At 35.7% G+C, this 21,030-nt stretch overlaps 1 protein-coding gene across 3 annotated transcripts in view; it reads left to right on the top strand.

Moving 5' to 3' along the window:
* Positions 1-21,030, top strand: part of LOC138329345 (zinc finger and BTB domain-containing protein 49-like) — a 265,156-nt gene that overhangs the window by 50,269 nt on the left and 193,857 nt on the right. For 2 of the 3 annotated variants that reach the window (XM_069276265.1, XM_069276267.1), the window contains exon 4: positions 17,051-17,123. In XM_069276265.1, coding sequence (XP_069132366.1) covers positions 17,051-17,123 — 73 coding nt within the window. Of the gene's footprint in view, positions 1-136; positions 4,746-17,050; positions 17,124-21,030 lie in introns of those variants that run through there. The other variant, XM_069276268.1, reaches the window with a different exon arrangement.

Raw genomic sequence — 21,030 nt, 5'->3', positions numbered from 1 at the left:
CTCTAACTCAAACATTCTAAGAATGATGCTTAACATTCCTATTCTTTCCTTCATACATGAAAAGTTAAGATAGTGTTGCAGTTAGGTTTAAAATGAATTTGGATAGGTAAAAAGCTGTTTTTATCTTCCATTTCAGCCCAAAATCAGCTGTTCTGTCGCTGAAGAGAAAGCGAAATGACTTATTGGATCAGTCACTGAAGAAAAAGAGAAATGACTTATCTTTAGCCCAGAAGATGGATATTGTTGACATGTTAGATGAAAAACTTTCCCAGGCAGAAGTCGCCCAGCGCCTTAAGTGTTCTCAATCCACAATTTCCAGAATTGCATCTAAAAAAGAGGAGATTCGATTACTTTTTAAGACCAATCAGAATACACAGAGAAAGAGACAACGAACAAGTTCTGCTAAAGATATTGAGGTGGCACTCACAGCCTGGTATAACGAAGCTAAATCGAATGACATGCCTATTACAGGGCCTATCATGATGGAGAAAGCTAAAGAGATCAGTGTGGAACTCAACTATGAAAAGTTCACACCCTCTTCAGGGTGGCTGTCCCGCTGGAAAACCAGAAACGCTGTCAGTTGGAAACGACCTCCAAAAGAGAAGAAGGTATCCAACACCTCAGATTTTGACTCGTCTGTAAGGTCGTCTGCTGAAACTTTCACGTTAACATCAAGAATGGAAACGAGTGATGATTTGGTACATGACCTCAATCCTAAAGAACTCTCTTCTATAATGGTAATGGATAGATCTTCTGGTAGTGTGCAGAATATACAGCAGGAATCATAAGGGGAGACAATTTTCTGCTGAAGGGGAGATAACTTTTACTTGTATTAGTAACAAATGACTATAATTTGGGTGTTCTACAAATAGAACATAGAGTAGTACATGAGAAGAAATTTGAAGTGTGCATACATCATGATCTGTCATAATAATTGAAAATATTGACATCACTTGATATTTATTTAAAAAGAATTTTTGAAATGTAAACAATTTTTTTGTTTTTTTTTTGTAATGAAATTTAGTTTAATGAAAAATACATGGATGAAGACTAAAAGTCTCTAGGTCCATATCATGAGATATTTGTAAACAATATTGTACATTTGTATAGACATACACATATGGCATAATGATAGATAGTATCAATGATAATAAATTATACCCTTAAAGCATTCATCTAATAATCATTCAAATGCTCTTATTGTCTTGGCATTGACAACATGCTGTCTCTTTTGAAGAAATGTAAAGTTTTGATTTCAGAGAATATCATCTATCCATTTAAACTCTGAACCATGACCTTACAAAAGTACATTTAATCATAAGCATTAAAAACGATTTTGATCAATGTTATTTTGGTTCAGCCATTAAGACCAAAACCATTTCTTAGAACATTATTACTACTTTGACATTTGTATGAAGGAAACTCAATGGTAATGAAGCTGTAGACGAGCCTACAGCAGATAGACAATATGCCCTTCCTTGTAGTTCTAATAATTGTAAGCTGGCCATAAACTTGACATTGAAATCTCTTATACTTGATATAATAGCATCTCACGACGATCCAAAGCGGTGAACATTTTTACGTACCATACACCTACACTGAAAGGTGTGTCCACAGAACGGTGCCATTATTGGCTGTCACTGACAGACTCATTACATCTGATGCCTGTCCGCAATTTGGTGTGTGTCGGCAAAATAGATTTGATTTGATTTCAAACCTACACAAAGTTGTCGAGGAAGTGATGAAGTACAGGGTGTGGACACGATATAGACAGATATTTAAAATAAAGTATGTAATTTCATTGTAAACTGGAGGCATTTGATATCTGATGTCATTGGTAGACGTTATTAAAGAAGGAAATCGGAAATTACTTCAGAAGGGCATTTCATTTGAAGAAAGTCAGTACATTTTAAGGCAATATTAGATCCATTATTTTCATATTCTTCCTGTGGTGAGAATACGATAAAGTCTGAATAAACTCTGTCCTTGTCTTGTATGTATTATGTCAATTATCTGTAACATGGTTCTGAAATAAATGATGATCTTCTTGGTCTAGGTGTGGACTTTACCACACAAAGTGTCAGGTACTGTGATGTATTTCCCTGGTACTATGAGCTTAACCAACACTACTACCGGTAGTCACTTACCGTATCTACCATAACTAACACCAAGGACACTAAAAGGTTGTGACTTTACTGAACTGACTTTACTGAACTGACCAATGACTTTACTGAACTGACCACTTACTTTGCTGAACTGACCACTGACTTTACTGAACTGTCCTCTGACTTTGCTGAACTGACCATTAACTTTGCTGCACTAACTTTACTGAACTGTCCACTAACTTTACTGAACTGACCACTGACTATACTGAACTGACCACTGACTTTACTGATCTGACCACTGACTTTGCTGAACTGACCACTGACTTTGCTGAACTGACCACTAACTTTGCTGAACTGACCACTGACTTTACTGAACTGTCCACTGACTTTGCTGAACTGACCATTAACTTTGCTGCACTAACTTTACTGAACTGACCACTAACTTTGCTGAACTGACCACTGACTTTACTGAACTGACCACTGACTTTGCTGAACTGACCACTGACTTTGCTGAACTGACTATTAACTTTGCTGCAGTAACTTTACTGAACTGACCACTAACTTTGCTGAACTGACCACTGACTTTACTGAACTGACCACTAACTTTGCTGAACTGACCACTGACTTTACTGAACTGACCACTGACTTTGCTGAACTGACCACTGACTTTGCTGAACTGACCACTGACCTTGCTGAACTGACCACTGACTTTACTGAACTGACTACTGATGACTTTACTGACTATTGACTTCACTGAACACTTACTTAACTCATCCCTGACTTTGCTGACCACTGACTTATATATTTAACTGACCATTGAATTAATCAACCACTGTCAACTTCACTGCCTCTAACCTTACTGATCACCAACTTCACTGATTTGCTGACATGCTGAAACATCCAATAAAAAGTAAAAGAACACTGGCATGCTCCACTCATATCCAAGACATTGACCTTCATTGACTGCCTAAAACTGTGATGCCATTGACACTGTTGATTGCTTTTCACTGATTGTTCTTTCTGTACTTAATTGTTCCTTTGGCCCCATAACGCCAACACTACCAACTGTTTCCTTGTACAGAGGCTTGAGGTTTCTGTTTGTCAGTCCTCTTTAAGGTGGAAAGTCACTAATTTGTCTCTTGTTATTTGTTCTACTTTGAGAATAGTAGCTCCCTTGAGTTACTGTCATTTAGTTCATTCTTCAACTATGACCGATCTTGGAATAGGATGATGTGCTCTTTGCTTGACAGAGGAATTAGACAACAATAGCAATCAGAGATTTCCTGTGTCTACACTGTATTGTATATAGATGTGCTCTTTGCTTGACAGAGGAATTAGACAACAATAGCAATCAGAGATTTCCTGTGTCTACACTGTATTGTATATAGATGTGCTCTTTGCTTGACAGAGGAATTAGACAACAATAGCAATCAGAGACTTCCTGTGTCTACACTGTATTGTATATAGATGGACATTTCTATTGTTTTATGTAACTCACTCTGTACTAGTACTGATTATGTATTGGAATCATATATTGAAGCTACTTTAGTTAAACATTGTATTCCTTCATACTAATTTGTTTCCATTATTTAACTTCCTGATGCAGCATGCTGGGACTGAAATCAAACTACAAGTGTACATGGTCAAAGCATTGCTATATTGTAAATAATTAAAAACATACAGCATCCAATATTGAACTGTTCATTGATGCCATTGAATAGATTTGTAAAATAGACATCATTAATTGTTCAATGATTCAGTAATACCAACCAAATTAATTGCTCCGTGAATGTATGTTACTTGGTAGGTATCACTGAATTCAGAACAATGAATGATGTATATTTTTACAAATGTTTGTCCATATACACATGTAGTGTGATATAAGACCCAGCATGCAGCATTAGTAAGTTAAATTGAACCCAAATCTTTAATTGCCCCATGAATATATGTTAATCTGTTTAACGTTCAGTGTTAACACAGTTCTTGGTCCCCTGGTAGAGTCTATGAGCTTGAGCTAGGCAGGGCTATCTCACTGATAGGAGTAATGAAGGGAAATAACTCTGATATATCGGAATCTTATTCACCCCTGAAGACACATTAAAACTGTTCGAATGCAAAGGTTGGAAGAGTTCATTATGAATTTTCAGGGGTGAATGAGTAGATGACTATGTATGGTTTTATCACTCTTTGAACAATAAGGTTAATAAATGTATCTAGGTTAAATCAGGGCATCTAGTTGACCCTTGACTTTCAGCAGATTCAGGAGTCAAATCAAAATTTCTTAGAATTCTGAAGAGTCAAAACATATGACAAATAGACATATAGGCTTCAAACTCAAGAATCAAGTCTGATTTCTGAGAGTAAAAAACATACTCTCAAGGGTCTTCTAGATGCCCTGTAAATTGTTATATTTATAAAATTTTCACTAGAAACTTCAAAAGTTGTGACAATCTGCTTTGAGCTGATAACACAAAGTCCTGAAGATTATCTCCCTTTGTCCTCACACATTCTTGATCTGATAAGAACTCAAGTAATCATGTACAGTGTAAATAGGTGTAAATATTTGGTGAGAAGGGGATGATAAGCAATACATGTATTATTATAAGTATTTTGTTATCATGTAATAAAGAATATCGTATATATAAATTTTTAGTTTTGTTTAATGTGTATAAATTAAAAAAATGTTTTGATTAGAGATAAAAAAACTGGTTTGGTTCCATTTGCCTAAACATCCTATCAATAGCTATGTTCATTTGAAGATGCTCCACCGCTGACAAACGTCATTTTTCGCTATCAAAAACAGTAACAGACGGCTTTGTAATTTTCATCAGTTACAAAAGTTACTTACTTTACCTCATTACCACCATTGAAAAGTTTGAGCTTCTGATTTTACTTCAAGATAATAAGATAAAAGATACTGAAAATAATTATTTGCATCCCGAAAAAATGTGTGACACTATGTCCTATATGGAATGGAATACTGATTGTGCATGCACCAAAAGCAAAATAAATTCTTTCATATTATTTTTAATGTGTTAATTAAACATATTTATACAAGATTAAACACCAAGTATTGTTCAATTAATGAATATCGTTTATGCTTTGTTGGCGGTGGAGCATCTTTATAGATTGTGTTGTTTTTATAAAATGGGTTATATAAAGTGAGTGTGTGTATTTTGGGAGGTTGTGGTATATGGTTGTGTGTTTTTGTGATTGCAGGAGTCTTGTCCATCTTATAGTGATATCCCAATGAAACGTATTATGTTGTGTACTTCAAAGTCAATGAACAGCTTATACCCTAGCTCATTTTAAGCTGGTCAGATTTTACTGACAATGGTCAAGCCATTGGCCCAGTTCTCTCAATACTTTAGAGAGCTTAGGAAGAACTTTTTAATACAGAGGGGAAATGAAGAATTTGAAATACCGAGGCTAAGAAAGAACTCTGAGAGCTAGAGAAAACTCTTAATACTGAGAGCTAAGGAAGAACTCTTCTTAATACTAAAAGTAAAGGAAGAACTCTTCTTAATACTAAAAGTAAAGGAAGAACTCTTCTTAATACTGAGAGCTAAGGAAAAACTCTTAATATCGAGAGCTAAGAAAGATTTCTTCTTTAAGAGCAAAGAAAGAACTCTTCTTAATACTGAGAACTAAGAAAAAATCCTTAATAATGAGAGCTAAGAAAGTACTCATCTTAATGTTGAGAGAGAAGAAAGAACTCATAACAACTGAGAGTTGAGAAAGAACTTTTTTTAATACTGTGAGCTAGATAAGAGAGAACTCTTAATAATGAGAACTGATAAAGAACTCTTTTTAATATTAAGAGCAAAGGAGATCTCTTAATACTGATCACTAGGGAAAAAAAAGTCATAAACTGAGAGCTAAGGAGGAACTCTTAGTACTGAGAGCTAAGGAAGAACTTTTAATACTGAGAGCTTAAGAAATTTTAATACTGAGACCTATGGAAGAAAAAAGTTAAGGCAAAAACATGAATCTGAGAACTCTTTTTTCAGCTCACAACTGTGCTGTGATTTGGTATTGAATACTTGAAAGTTACTTTATAACTTTTCAATCAAATACTATAAATAACAAACTCGCTTCCTTAATTGTTGTTTAACAAAGCAGTTACTTTATCACTGATTATCTTGACTTTACAGAACTAACCACCTGTCAGTCATATTTGTTTACGACAATGTGTCTGCTAATTATGATCAACCATGACCTTCACAACCTCCATGCAGTCACCTTATATCAAAACTAATATCATGTGGGTAGCTATCTAATACAAGAACATGTTGTATTCTTCTCGACCAATCAAATTCTAATTGATTTGCCTGCGGTGGGATAATGTATAAAATTCAATGTCTATCGATCTATTTTTAATTTCACAGCATTACAATACTACAGTTTGTGATAAAGAAGTACTTTTAAAAGAAGATTCAATTATCTCATCAATTTGTTCAGTTTAAATTTTTTTGTTGCACGTCAAAGAAAACAAAATCTGAATCGTGTTTTTAGGTCATCTGACCGAAGGTCAGGATGACCTATTGTCATCATGTTTCGTCCGTCGTCGTGCGCCGTGCGCCGTCCGCCGTCCGCCGTGCGCCGTGCGCCGTGCGTCGTGCGTAAGACTATTTATACAAAAGCCTACTCCTCCTTAACCCTTAAGCGGATTACAATCATATTTGGTGTGAAACATCATAGGGGAAGGACAATCATATTTTATATAAATGAGCCTGGTCCAACCCCTTGGGGCTGAGGGGTGGGGCCCCAAAAGGGCAAATTTTCTTAATTTTAGCTTTAAAATCCTACTCCTCCTTCATCCTTGAATGGATTTCATCCATATTTGGTGTGAAACATCATTGGGGATGGACAATCATATTTTATATAAATGAGCCTTGTCCGACCCCTAGGGGCTGAGGGGTGGGGCCCCAAAAGAGCAAATTTTCTTAATTTAAGCTTTAAAATCCTACTCCTCTTTCATCCTTGGATGGATTTCATCCATATTTGGTGTGAAACATCATTGGGGAAGGACATTCATATTTTATATAAATGAGTCTGGTCCGACCCCTAGGGGCTGAGGGATGGGGCCCAAAAAAGGGCAAATTTTCTTAATTTAAGCTTTAAAATCCTACTCCTCCTTCATCCTTGAATGGATTTCATCTATATTTGGTGTAAAACATCGTTGGGGAAGGACAATCATATTTTATATAAATGAGCCTGGTCCGACCCCTTGGGGCTGAGGGGTGGGGCCCCAAAAGAGCAAATTTTCTTAATTTAAGCTTTAAAATCCTACTCCTCTTTCATCCTTGGATGGATTTCATCCATATTTGGTGTGAAACATCATTGGGGAAGGACATTCATATTTTATATAAATGAGTCTGGTCCGACCCCTAGGGGCTGAGGGATGGGGCCCCAAAAAAGGGCAAATTTTCTTAATTTAAGCTTTAAAATCCTACTCCTCCTTCATCCTTGAATGGATTTCATCTATATTTGGTGTAAAACATCGTTGGGGAAGGACAATCATATTTTATATAAATGAGCCTGGTCCGACCCCTTGGGGCTGAGGGGTGGGGCCCCAAAAGGGCAAATTTTCTTAATTTTAGCTTTAAAATCCTACTCCTCCTTCATCCTTGGATGGATTTCATCCATATTTGGTGTGTAACATCATTGGGGATGGACAATCATATTTTATATAAATGAGCCTTGTCCGACCCCTAGGGCTGAGGGGTGGGGCCCCAAAAGGGCAAATTTTCTTAATTTAAGCTTTAAAATCCTACTCCTCTTTCATCCTTGGATGGATTTCATCCATATTTGGTGTGAAATATCATTAGGGAAGGAACAATCATATTTTATATAAAATGAGCCTGGTCCGAACCCTAGGGGCTGAGGGGTGGGGCCCCGAAAAGGCAAATTTTCTTAATTTTAGCTTTAAAATCCTACTTCTCCTTCATCCTTGGATGGATTTCATCCATATTTGGTGTGAAACATCGTTGGGGAAGGACAATCATATTTTATATAAATGAGCCTGGTGACCCCTAGGGGCAGAGGGGCGGGGCTCCAAAAGAGGAAATTTTCTTAATTTAAGCTTTAAAATCCTACTTCTCCTTCATCCTTGAATGGATTTCATCCATATTTGGTGTGTAACATCATTGGGGAAGGACAATCATATTTTATATAAATGAGCCTGGTCCGACCCCTAGGGGCAGAGGGGCGGGGCTCCAAAAGGGGAAATTTTCTTAATTTAAGCTTTAAAATCCTACTCCTCCTTCATCCTTGAATGGATTTCATCCACATTTGGTGTGAAATATCAGTGGGGAAGGACAATCATATTTTATATAAATGAAATAGATCCGACCACTATGGGCAGAGGGGCGGGGCTCCAAAAGGTCAAATTTTCTTAATTTAAGCTAGATCCTACTCCTCCTTCATCCTTGGATGGATTTCATCCATATTTGGTGTGAAACATCATTGGGGAAGGACAATCATATTTTATATAAATGAGCCTGGTCCGACCCCTAGGGGCAGAGGGACGGGGCCTAAAAAGGGGAAATTTTCTTAATTTAAGCTTTAAAATCCTACTAGTCCTTCATCCTTTGATGGATTTCATCCATATTTGGTGTGAAACATCATTGGGGAAGGACAATCGTATTTTATATAAATGAGCCTGGTCCGACCCCTAGGGGCTGAGGTGTGGGGCCCCAAAAGGGCAAATTTTCTTAAATTTAGCTGGCCCACTTCCTGTTTTCAGATTTCGGTCTCCAATCTCAAGGAAAATTGGTCTATAGGGGTTTTAATTGATTCTGAAGGGGAACTTTAGGTGAGGACAATCATATTTTATAAAGGACCGAGCTAAGACCCATGGGGATAGTATGGCGGATGTCCAAATTGGAAGCTTTGCTGAAATTTGGCTTTAGAATCCGTAAATGGGTTACAACCATATATGGATGAAGGGCTACCAAGTTTGTTCAACGAATGACATTTATTTATTTCAGAAACTTACATATTCAACTAAGGAGTTCCTTGTATTGTTTATATTAATCGTTAAACAATACTTTATACTGTGACTTTGTTGTTTTGTGCAATGAGTCAGATGACCGTTAAGGCCCATGGGCCTCTTGTTTTAAATTGCCATTAATTTTACCTTTATAAGAAAATAAAATATGAAAGCTATGATAAATTGTTTCTATTGACAATCTTATGCTAAATTTGGAAGTCTGATCATCTCAAGGTCAATGTTGCAGTAAAAGGAAAATGAAATTGAGTAGTTAATGAAAATCAGTAAAAAGAACAAATTATTTCCTTTGATTTTATCACCCTTAAGAGATCTGTAATAAATCATGTAATTTCTATTAAAGGAGCACTCCTCCTTCACTTGTTTTGTAAGAAAGCCACTAAATGACACATTGAAATATTCTACCTACTTGGTAAATGGTGTACCTTTGGGCGCTCTGTCTTTATTAAGAGCGATTTGTTTATCAGAATCACTATTCAACACCTACAATGGGCTCACAACACCAACATTAAAACAATTTTAACGTTATAATACCTCGATTCAGAATATCAATCACTATTCTAGAATTTCATTTGTCAAATTTTAGTGCTTCATTCTAGTTAATGGTATTTTTAGTGTCCGGTATAAAAGTATATTAGGCAATTTCATTTGAAAAACATAAATTTTTGAACTTGAAAAATGTTGTTTTGTTATTGATAATTCCTGTCATTATATGATTTTATGTGAAAGGAAGATAATAATTTGAACAGACAATCTTCCTCTCAGATTGCATGTGTAGTGAACTGTACTAAGTAGGATACAGCTAAATAAATCTAGCTAATTACATTTGCTTAGTACCTGGCAGTCCACAGGTACACTTCAAATACCTGGCAGTCCACAGGTACGCTTCAAATACCTGGCAGTCCACAGGTACGCTTCAAATACCTGACAGTCCACAGGTATCCATCAAATACCTGACAGTCCACAGGTACGCTTCAAATACCTGGCAGTCCACAGGTATCCATCAAATACCTGACAGTCCACAGGTATCCATCAAATACCTGACAGTCCACAGGTATGCTTCAAATACCTGACAGTCCACAGGTATGCTTCAAATACCTGGCAGTCCACAGGTACCTTTCAAATACCTGAGAGTCCACAGGTACGCTTCAAATACCTGGCAGTCCACAGATATGCTTCAAATACCTGACAGTCCACAGGTACACTTCAAAAAACTGGTAGTCAAAATGTATGCTTCAAATACCTGGCAGTCCACAGGTACGCTTCAAATACCTGGCAGCCCAAATATACGCTTAAAATACCTGGCAGTCCACAGGTACACTTCAAATACCTGGTAGTCCACAGGTATGCTTCACATACCTGGCAGTCCACAGGTTCACTTCAAATCAGAAGCAGTAATTTAACTCTTATATGTTACAACAACACAAGCCTCACAAGCATCTTTTTTACATATTTTTGATATGGTCTCTTTCAATCAGCAGGGTAGAGCTGTAGAAATTTACATCGGAGATCAAGCTTGATTCTTGGTTGGGGCACTTGAGATGAAAATGTATTTTTCCCTTTTTCCCTGTTTCTTTTACAACCTCTTAGGGACTGGGGCATGGCTGTATCAGATATCCTTTTTAGGTCATCTGACCGAAGGTCAGGATGACCTATTGTCATCGTGTTTTGTCCGTTGTCGTGCGCCGTCCGCCGTGCGTGGTGCGTAAGACTTTTTATACAAAAGCCTACTCCTCCTTCATCCTTGGATGGATTTCAGCCATATTTGGTTTGAAACATTATTGGGGAAGGACAATCATATTTTATATAAATGAGCGTGGTCCGACCCTTAGGGGCTGAGGGTTGGGGGCCCAAAAGGGCAAATTTTCTTAATTTATAGCTTTAAAATCCTACTCCTCCTTCATCCTTGGGTTGATTTCATCCATATTTGGTGTGAAACTTCATTAGGGAAGGACAATCATATTTTATATATGGGGCCCCAAAAGTGCAAATTTTCTTAATTTTAGCTTTAAAATCCTACTCCTCCTTCATCCTTGGATGGATTTCATCCATATTTGGTGTGAAACATTATTGGGGAAGGGCAATCATATAATATATAAATGAGCCTGGTCCGACCCCTAGGGGCTGAGGGGTGGGGTCCCAAAAGGGCAATTTTCTTATTTTAGCTTTAAAATCCTACTCCTCCTTCATCCTTGGATGGATTTCATCCATATTTAGTGTGAAACATCATTGGGGAAGGACAATTTTTTTCATATAAATGAGATAGGTCCGACCCCTAGGGGCTGAGGGTTGGGGCGACAAAAGGGCAAATTTTCTTAATTTAAGATTTAAAATCCTACTCCTCCTTCATCCTTTGATGAATTTCATCCATATTTGATGTGAAACATCATTGGGGAAGGACAATCATATTTTATATAAATGAGCTTGGTCCAACCCCTAGGGGCTGAGGGGTGGGGTCCAAAAATGGCAAATTTTCTTAATTTTAGCTTTAAAACCCTACTCCCCCTTCCTCCTTTGATGAATTTCATCCATATTTGATGTGAAACATCATTGGGGAAGGACAATCATATTTTATATGAATGAGCCTGGTCCGACCCCTAGGGGCTGAGGGGTGGGGCCTAAAAGGGCTCATTTTCTTAATTTTAGCTGGCCCATTTCCTGTTTCAGGTTTCGATCTCCGATCTCAATGAAAATTGGTCTATAGGGGTTTTAATTGATGCCGAACAACATGCAAACATTTTCGTAAAGATTTTGGTATTCCAAGATGGCCGCTGGCCCACTTCCTGTTTTAAGGTTTTAGTCTCCAGTCTCAATGAAAATTGGTCTATAGAGGTTTTAATTGATGCCGAACAACATGCAAACATTTTCGTAAAGATTTTGGTATTCCAAGATGGCCGCTGGCCCACTTCCCGTTTTCGGGTTCAGTCTCCGATCTCAATAAAAATTGGTCTATATGGGGTTTTAATTGATTCAGAAGGGGGAACTTTAGTGAGGACAATCATATTTTATAAAGGACCGAGCTAAGAACCATGGTATAGTACGGTGGAGGATCAAAATGGGAGCTTTGCTGAAATTTTGCTTTAAAATCTGACTCCTCCTTATATTAATCCTTGAATGGGTTACAACCATATATGGATGAACGGCTACCAAGTTTGTTCAACAAATGACATTTACCTATTTCAGAAACTTACATATTCAACTAAGGAGTTCCTTGTATTGTTTATATTAATCGTTAACCAATACTTTATACTGTGACTTTGTTGTTTTGTGCCATGAGTCAGATGACCGTTAAGGCCCATGGGCCTCTTGGTTTTTTAGGTCATCCTGACCTTCGGTCAGGATGACCAATTGTCATCGTGTTTTCGTACGTCGTCGTCGTGCGCCTACTCCTCCTTCATTCTTTGATGGATTTTATCCATATTTGGTTTGAAACATCATTGGGGAAGGACAATCATATTTTATATAAATGAGCCTGGTCCGACCCCTAGGGGCTGAGGGGTGGGGCACCAAAAGGGCAAATTTTCTTATTTTAGCTTTAAATTCCTACTCCTCCTTCATCCTTTGATGGATTTCATCCATATTTGGTGTGAAACTTCATCAGGGAAGGACAATCATATTTTATATAAATGAGCATGGTCCGACCCCTAGGGTCAGAGGGGCAGGGCCTCAAAAGGGCAAATTTTCTTAATTTTAGCTTTAAAATCCTACTCCTCCTTCATCCTTTGATGGATTTCATCCATATTTGGTGTGAAACTTCATAAGGGAAGGACAATCATATTTTATATAAATGAGCCTGGTCCGACCCCTAGGGTCAGAGGGGCGGGGCCCCAAAAGGGCAAATTTTCTTAATTTTAGCTTTAAAATCCTACTCCTCCTTCATCCTTGGATGGATTTCATCCATATTTAGTGTGAAACATCATTAGGTAAGGACATTCATATTTTATATATTTGAGATAGGTCTGACCCCTAGGGGCTGAGGGGTGGGGCCTCAAAAGGGCAAACTTTCTTATTTTAAGCTTTAAATTTCTACTCCTCCTTCATCCTTGGACGGATTTCATTTATATTTAGTGTGAAACATCATTGGGAAAGGACAATCATATTTTATATAAATGAGCCTGGTCCAACCCCTAGGGGCTGAGGGGTGGGGCCCCAAAAGGGCAAATTTTCTTAATTTTAGCTGGCCCACTTCCTGTTTTCAGGTTTCACTCTCTGATCTCAATGAAAATTGATCTATAGGGGTTTTAATTGACGCCGAACAACGTGCAAACATTTTCGTAAAGATTATTGTATTCCAAGATGGTCGCTGGCCCACTTCCTGTTTTAAGGTTTCAGTCTCTGATCTTAATGAAAATTGGTCTATAGGGGTTTTAATTGATGCGGAACAACATGCAAACATTGTCGTAAAAATTTTGGTATTTCAAGATGACTGCTGGCCCACTTCCTGTGTTCGGGTTCATTCCAGATCTCAATGAAAATTGGTCTATAGGGGTTTTAATTGATTCAGAAGGGGGAACTTAAGGTGAGGACAATCATATTTTATAAAGGACCAGGCTAAGACCCACGGGGGATAGTACGGCGGAGGTCCAAACTGGGAGCTTAGCTGAAATTTGGCTTTAAAATCTGACTCCTTATATTAATCCTTGAATGGGTTACAACCATATATGGATAAAGGGCAACCAAGTTTGTTCAACAAATGACATTTACCTATTTCAGAAACTTAAATATTCAACTAAGGAGTTCCTTGTATTATTTATATTAATTGTTAACCACTACTATATACTGTGACTTTGTTGTTTTGTGCCATGAGTCAGATGACCGTTAAGGCCCATGGGCCTCTTGTTTTTAATTGTGGGTGGGTGGGGGGGGGGGAGTTGTTCAAACGGTCTATCAATAGTCAGGATCATTGAAGGCCATGCATGGATTCTAAAAATTGTGATAATCTGGACTACTGGAGTACTCTTAAATGGTGACCAACACTGAAATACTGAAGCTATTTCAGCTTAATGTTATCTGACGAGGAGTGAGTTTATCTCTGGAAAATATTCTATCTACAATATACAATATACTTCTTTGCCAGAGAGAACTTAAATCATCAGAGAACATAAATCTCTTCCTAATTCTGTATTTACACATAACAAAGTTATCTGTACTTGCGAGAAGTAATTGATTGTGATGTCATGTAATTGCGAGCATAACGTCAAAATTTTTGATGAAAAAGACGTGAATTGTGCGCACAATAAATGATGTCATAATAGATACTTACCCTCAATGGAGCTAACTCTGTAATATGCTAAAACGGAATATCTTTATCATAGGGAAAATTTTAATTTCTTCATCTTAGAAAGAACTTTAATTTAATAATCGTAGACAGAACTTAACTCTTTTATCTTAGACAGAACTTAAATACCTCAATCACAAAGAACTTAAATCTAATTATCGTAGACAGAACTTAAATACCTTAATCATAAAGGACTTAAATATAATTATCGTAGACAAAACTTAAATACCTTAATCATGAAGAACTTATAAATCTAATTATCGTAGACAGAACTTAAATACCTCAATCACAAAGAACTTAAATCTAATTATCGTAGACAGAATTAATATACCTTAATCATAAAGGACTTAAATCTAATTATCATAGACAGAATTTCAATACCTTAATCATGAAGAACTTATAAATCTAATTATCGTAGACAGAACTTAAATACCTCAATCATAAAGGACTTAAATCTAATTATCGTAGACAGAATTTATATACCTTAATCATGAAGAACTTATAAATCTAATTATCGTAGACAGAACTTAAATACCTCAATCATAAAGGACTTAAATCTAATTATCGTAGACAGAACTTAAATACCTCAATCATAAAGGACTTAAATCTAATTATCGTAGACAGAATTTATATACCTTAATCATAAAGGACTTAAATCTAATTATCGTAGACAGAATTTCAATACCTTAATCATGAAGAACTTATAAATCTAATTATCGTAGACAGAACTTAAATACCTCAATTATAAAGAACTTTAATCTAATTATCGTAGACAGAATTTATATACCTTAATCATAAAGGACTTAAATCTAATTATCGTAGACAGAACTTAAATACCTCAATCATAAAGGACTTAAATCTAATTATCGATTCTAATTATCGTAGACAGAATTTAAATACCTCAATCAGAATTTAAATACCTCAATCATAAAGGACTTAAATCTAATTATCGTAGACAGAATTGATATACCTTAATCGTAAAAACTCTAATCTCTTAATACCAGAACTTCAATCTCTTAATCATTGAGAGAATTTAAATCTCTTCATCTTAGAGAGAATTGAAATCTCTTTGTTCTCTAATCTCTTAATACCAGAACTTCAATCTCTTAATCATTGAGAGAATTTAAATCTCTTCATCTTAGAGAGAATTGAAATCTCTTTGTTATAGAGAGAACTTCAATCTCTTAATCATTGAGAGGACTTAAATCTCTTCATCTTTGAGAAAATTGAAAACTCTTTAGCATAGAGAGAACTAATAATAATTGAATCTCTTTATGATAGAAAAGATTTCAATTTCTTCATGCTACAGAGAACTTAAATCTCTTCATTTTAGACATAAATAAAATCTCTTCATCATAGAGAGAACTTTAATTAAATCTCTTCATCTTGATCTCCATTACACTAGTAATCCCAAGGCCCAATCCCTAGTTGAGGCAGTGATTGATAATTCATTAATCATTACTCTATTACATGTGTGACTACTAGTTTGCCAGAGATCAGATTTCTGGAGTCAGCAATTAAGTCACAATACAAATCCAGATTTCATGTTCGTGTCATTAGCAGAGATAATTGATTCTGTAATTTACATTTTCTTAGTGGACAACACATGTGACATGTCCAGTGCCTAGGGAAGGAGAAAGGGTCGATCGTATTACCCTCAAAGTAAAATTTTTAATCATAAGCTGTCAAATGCTTAACAAGCTTGGAGACGTTTGACGCTGTGGTTTAAGAGTTCTCTATTTCTTCCCCAGTGGGTGAAAGATTATAGTAATCTTATCTGTGTTGGTGCTAGAATCACTCATTTGAATACCTTTTAGCTGATTATTTGTGCGTAGTTGTAGTTTTTGCTCAGAAGAATGATGTTACAATCTATACCTATACACAAGAGCAGATAACTCAGCTTTTGTCTTTTATTGCCTTTTTTATACTCATTTAGAAATATCATAAGTTGCAGTTGCAGGTAGTCATTTTTTCTGCAGGAAAGCTACATACTTTGATAGGTTACCATTTTACCAGCTATTTAATTATCAACATCTTCAATATATTTTACATTTAGCTTTAATACTTTGATAACTGTATAGTTGCAGGATGATACAAAACCAGTATCAAAAGGACTCTGCAAAAATTCTAAGATAGATAAGCGAATTACAAGTATAAACCAGTAAAAAATTTAAAACAGAGAAATAAAGAAAAACAGATATATCAATGATTGGGGAGTCAGTTAAATGTGTCCTTATCAATCGTGTTAGATATATTTTGACATTTCAACTACTTGCAAGTTTCAATAAAAATGTAAAGCATGCAGATTATATATTTGTGAAAAAAAAGCAGTGTCACATGCTATTTAATGGGTTTCAGACACCTTCTAACTTTAAACATACTGTTTTAATTAAATGTTTCAGTTCAGAATATTAAAGAGGAATGATGAAAAATGTAAAAACCCGAAAGTCCATATAATTACACCATTTTGAAGTCTTATGGTCAATCATACCTAAAATACTATCGAACGACGTCCCTACTCCGGCAGACCTCAACGGTCGGACAGTTACTCACAGAACACAAACTCAATGCAGGGATGGAATTTTGAGAATATATATACAAATAACGAGTGTGTCCAAAGAAACTTAAACTTAATATTTTAATTCTACATTTCAGGATGTTTTTGAGATTGAACGAAGACAATAGTACAAACCAGTCTGCTGCCCCACTCTCTGGCCAAGCCAATCAGGTAAGAGTTTTCTCCCTTTGAAGTTTCTTCTCTTTACTAGACCACCTGTATGACAGTGATTTCTAACTCCCTAAGACCTCAGGTTCATCCATGTTCTTTTGTCAGGGAAACCAAAGAGAATTACATTGTATAGTGTTTTGTCTCTGCCTGCCAGTCTCTTTGTCAAAGCATTTTTTCCAGTTGATTTTGTTGAAACTTCATATAATGTAACTGAAGATCAGAAGAATGAATTTTGTTGCAACTTCACACACTAATTTGGTAACATAGGCTAGATTTGGGGTCAAAAGTTCAAGTGCAAAATTCACAGTTACTACTAAACTAGTGGGGATTATTTTCGCTAGGTTTTGGTTTTCATGTGATACTTCAGAAAGTAATGATGAATTTGTCTCAAAATTTGTTAAATTTTAACTTGAGAAAAAATGCAGCAAAGGGATGGATATTGAGGTCAAAAGGTCAAGTGCAAAGGTCACTGTTGCTAGATATTTATGTCAAATTTTGGTCTTCACATAATATTTCAAGAAAAGATTAATTGAATTCATTGAAACTTCTCACACATGGCACAGAACTGTCTTTGAAAAGATTGAGTTTCAGGTTTGAAAAGTCAAGGTCACTACATGTTGTTATTTATGAAAAATCACTGTCAGCAGCTGGCACTGTAGTAGCTTCATTCCTTCATTGTTTACCAACAACTTCATAAGAATCAAAAGATATCTTAGATTCATGATTGTCATGTCGAAGTTCAACACTGCTGCAGTTGTTGAGACAGTATTTTATGGCTTCCATTGAAAATTCTGCATTCATTCAAAGAAACAGTAAAATTAGAGAACTTTAGGTATTAGATGAATCACTATTATATGCTCTTGCTCGAATTGCAAGCAAAAATAAATACCTGGTATGATTTATATTTATATGAGTAAAAGATGTGTGTTCTGTTTCCATTTTTCTGGCAGTAACAACATTTCTTTGTAAGTAATAGATCATGTCACCTAGCAATCAGGAAAAGATAACTCTGACAAAGTCATTAATGTGGGGTCTTATGAAGACCCAAAAAAAGTGAAACAAGTCATTTTATATTCACATATGTACCATAAAGCAAAGTAAAGTAAAACAAATATACCTGGTGTTAATGTTAAGACATTGCAAACGCATGCTTCTCTGGTAAGTACAGCATTATGTATTTACAATGGTGAAACGAGAGGGTCCGATACTGCCGCAGTCACAGAAAATTGTTCTAACAATGTAATTAATCAAAATCATGCGTACCATTCAAAGATTTAATCAACTTCTATTCAATACTGACAGAGACCAGATACTACCTGAACAACTGTGTTCTAATTTCTTACTAAGATATCCATTGTTAATTACATTTAAGTGGCTTCCTTTTTTCATTGATGTTCATCGTTGAGTTTAAATGTAATATAACCTCTTAAGGATCTTGGCCCCACATCACCATTTTTGGAAGAAAAATAATCAAACATGGGTCTGTCAGGTGGACAGAGATATCTCCTTGTCTACTTGACAAACCCATGTAAGATTCTATAATCTTGAACAACAAAGCACTTCAGTTTAACAGGATGTGCAAGTACTTTAAATTTAAGTAAACATATTCTAACTCTTTTGGTGAATTATTCAAACTGTTGTCCATGAAACAAACATGTTATACAACACATTTTGTATGATTTAGATAGACAATCCTATTTAATAGTGATTATTGGGGAGGTTATTTGGAAGATTTCCCTTGCCACTACATTTAGTCAGTGTGGGGGCGATATTATTGGATATCTGAACTGAGAAATATTGGTACATTTGTACTGTCACCAAGGTAATTCATGGCTTCTTCCACAGCTCTTCTGCAAGATATTCTAATAACAGACAGGACGCATTGATATAATGAATTTGTCTTCCTACAAAGGAGGTGGATTTCTACATATAGCATTTATTATATAAGGTATGGGAGATTAATAGAAATAGCAATACCATATATCTGTATGAAATAAAATGTTAAAGTACATGGTTTGATGTAGTGGCACACATTGTTTCATAAGACGGTCTCTCTCCTTCACATACAATAAAATTCATAGGAATGTAGGAAATTATGGCAGTACATGTATACACAAATAGCAAGAAGGAATTGATGGCAACATAAAGAAAATAGCAAGAAAGAATTGATGGCAACATAAAGAAAATAGCAGGAAGGAAATTATGGCAACATAAAGGAAATAGCAAGAAGGAATTGATGGCAACATAAAGAAAATAGCAAGAAGGAATTGATGGCAACATAAAGAAAATAGCAAGAAGAAAATGATGGCAACATAAAGAAAATAGCAAGAAGGAAATGATGGCAACATAAAGAAAATAGCAAGAAGGAAACAATGGCAACATAAAGGAAATAGCAAGAAGGAATTGATGGCAACATAAAGAAAATAGCAAGAAGGAATTGATGGCAACATAAAGAAAATAGCAAGAAGAAAATGATGGCAACATAAAGAAAACAGTAAGAAGGAAACAATGGTAACATAAAGAAAATTGCAAGAAGGAAACAATGACAACATAAAGAAAGTAGCGAGTATGAATGATGGCAACATTTGAAAAGAGAAAATATGAATGAATGCAACTAATGAAAAACGAAAACGTGAAATGATGGCAACTTATGAAAAACGCAAATGTGAAGTGATGGCAACTTATGAAAAACGCAAATGTGAAGTGATGGCAACTTATGAAAAACGCAAATGTGAAGTGATGGCAACTTATGAAAAGAGAGAAGGAAATAATAGCAATATACCCGCATACTCTGAAGACCTTGGTTTGATTTCTGTTCAGATCTCTGTGGACCTGAGTTTTATATAACTGTATAGAAACTGATCAGGAATCCCTTTTTATATATGTTAATGTTCAACAAAGGGGTCGCAGTTGTACAGACCTTTTATATATGTTAATGTTCAACCAAAGGGGTCGCAGTTGGACAGACCTTTTATATATGTTAATGTTCAACCAAAGGGGTCGCAGTTGGACAGACCTTTTATATATGTTAATGTTCAAACAAAGGGGTCGCAGTCGGACAGACCTTTTATATATGTTAATGTTCCAACAAAGGGGCCGCAGTTGGACAGACCTTTTATATATGTTAATGTTCAACCAAAGGGGTCGCAGTTGGACAGACCTTTTATATATGTTAATGTTCAAACAAAGGGGTCGCAGTTGGACAGACCTTTTATATATGTTAATGTTCAAACAAAGGGGCCGCAGTTGGACAGACCTTGTCAAAATACACTTTGTATCTCCTTGAGGATCCTGTAGACAAAGATTGTGGGAAGTACTTTACAAGGCTCTATAGTCACTACTTTTGGAGTGGGATAGACAAGACAAATAAATACAAATGTATGTGTATTTCTGTTTACCCGTTAATAACATAATTATCCTTATCATTTCTTTTATACTTCCAAACCACATTGTATAGGATTACTTCATGTGATAGTTAGATCTTTATGTCAAGATAATTAAGATATTTAGGTATGCAAATAAGATAATCTCTGTTGATGATTTTCTTGATTCCTACCCAACACGGACTGAATTTACTTTAAGATTCAATACTGACAATTTTTTTACATCAGTTTAGAGACACTGGAGATCTAGAATATAATGTTACGGCAGGGCATCCATCTCCCTGTTTGCCGTAATTCACTGATCATTTATGTGCAAACAACAGCAATTATTTATTATTACGCTGAAGACGTGATTTAATAACTCTTTTGGAGGAAAATTATACTTTTATCATTGATAACAGAGAAACTAATGAACATCTGTAATTGTTGTAAGATTGTGGAGAATAATGACTTTTTTTCACATTCTTTTTTTAATAAATTTCCAAATTATATGGTAATTTCATCATGAAGAGTGTCTTGTTACA

This window comes from Argopecten irradians, chromosome 8 (genome assembly GCF_041381155.1).
Source record: "Argopecten irradians isolate NY chromosome 8, Ai_NY, whole genome shotgun sequence".
In the NCBI taxonomy this organism is placed as follows: Eukaryota; Metazoa; Mollusca; class Bivalvia; order Pectinida; family Pectinidae; genus Argopecten; species Argopecten irradians.
This window is presented reverse-complemented; position numbering and strand designations above follow the sequence as displayed.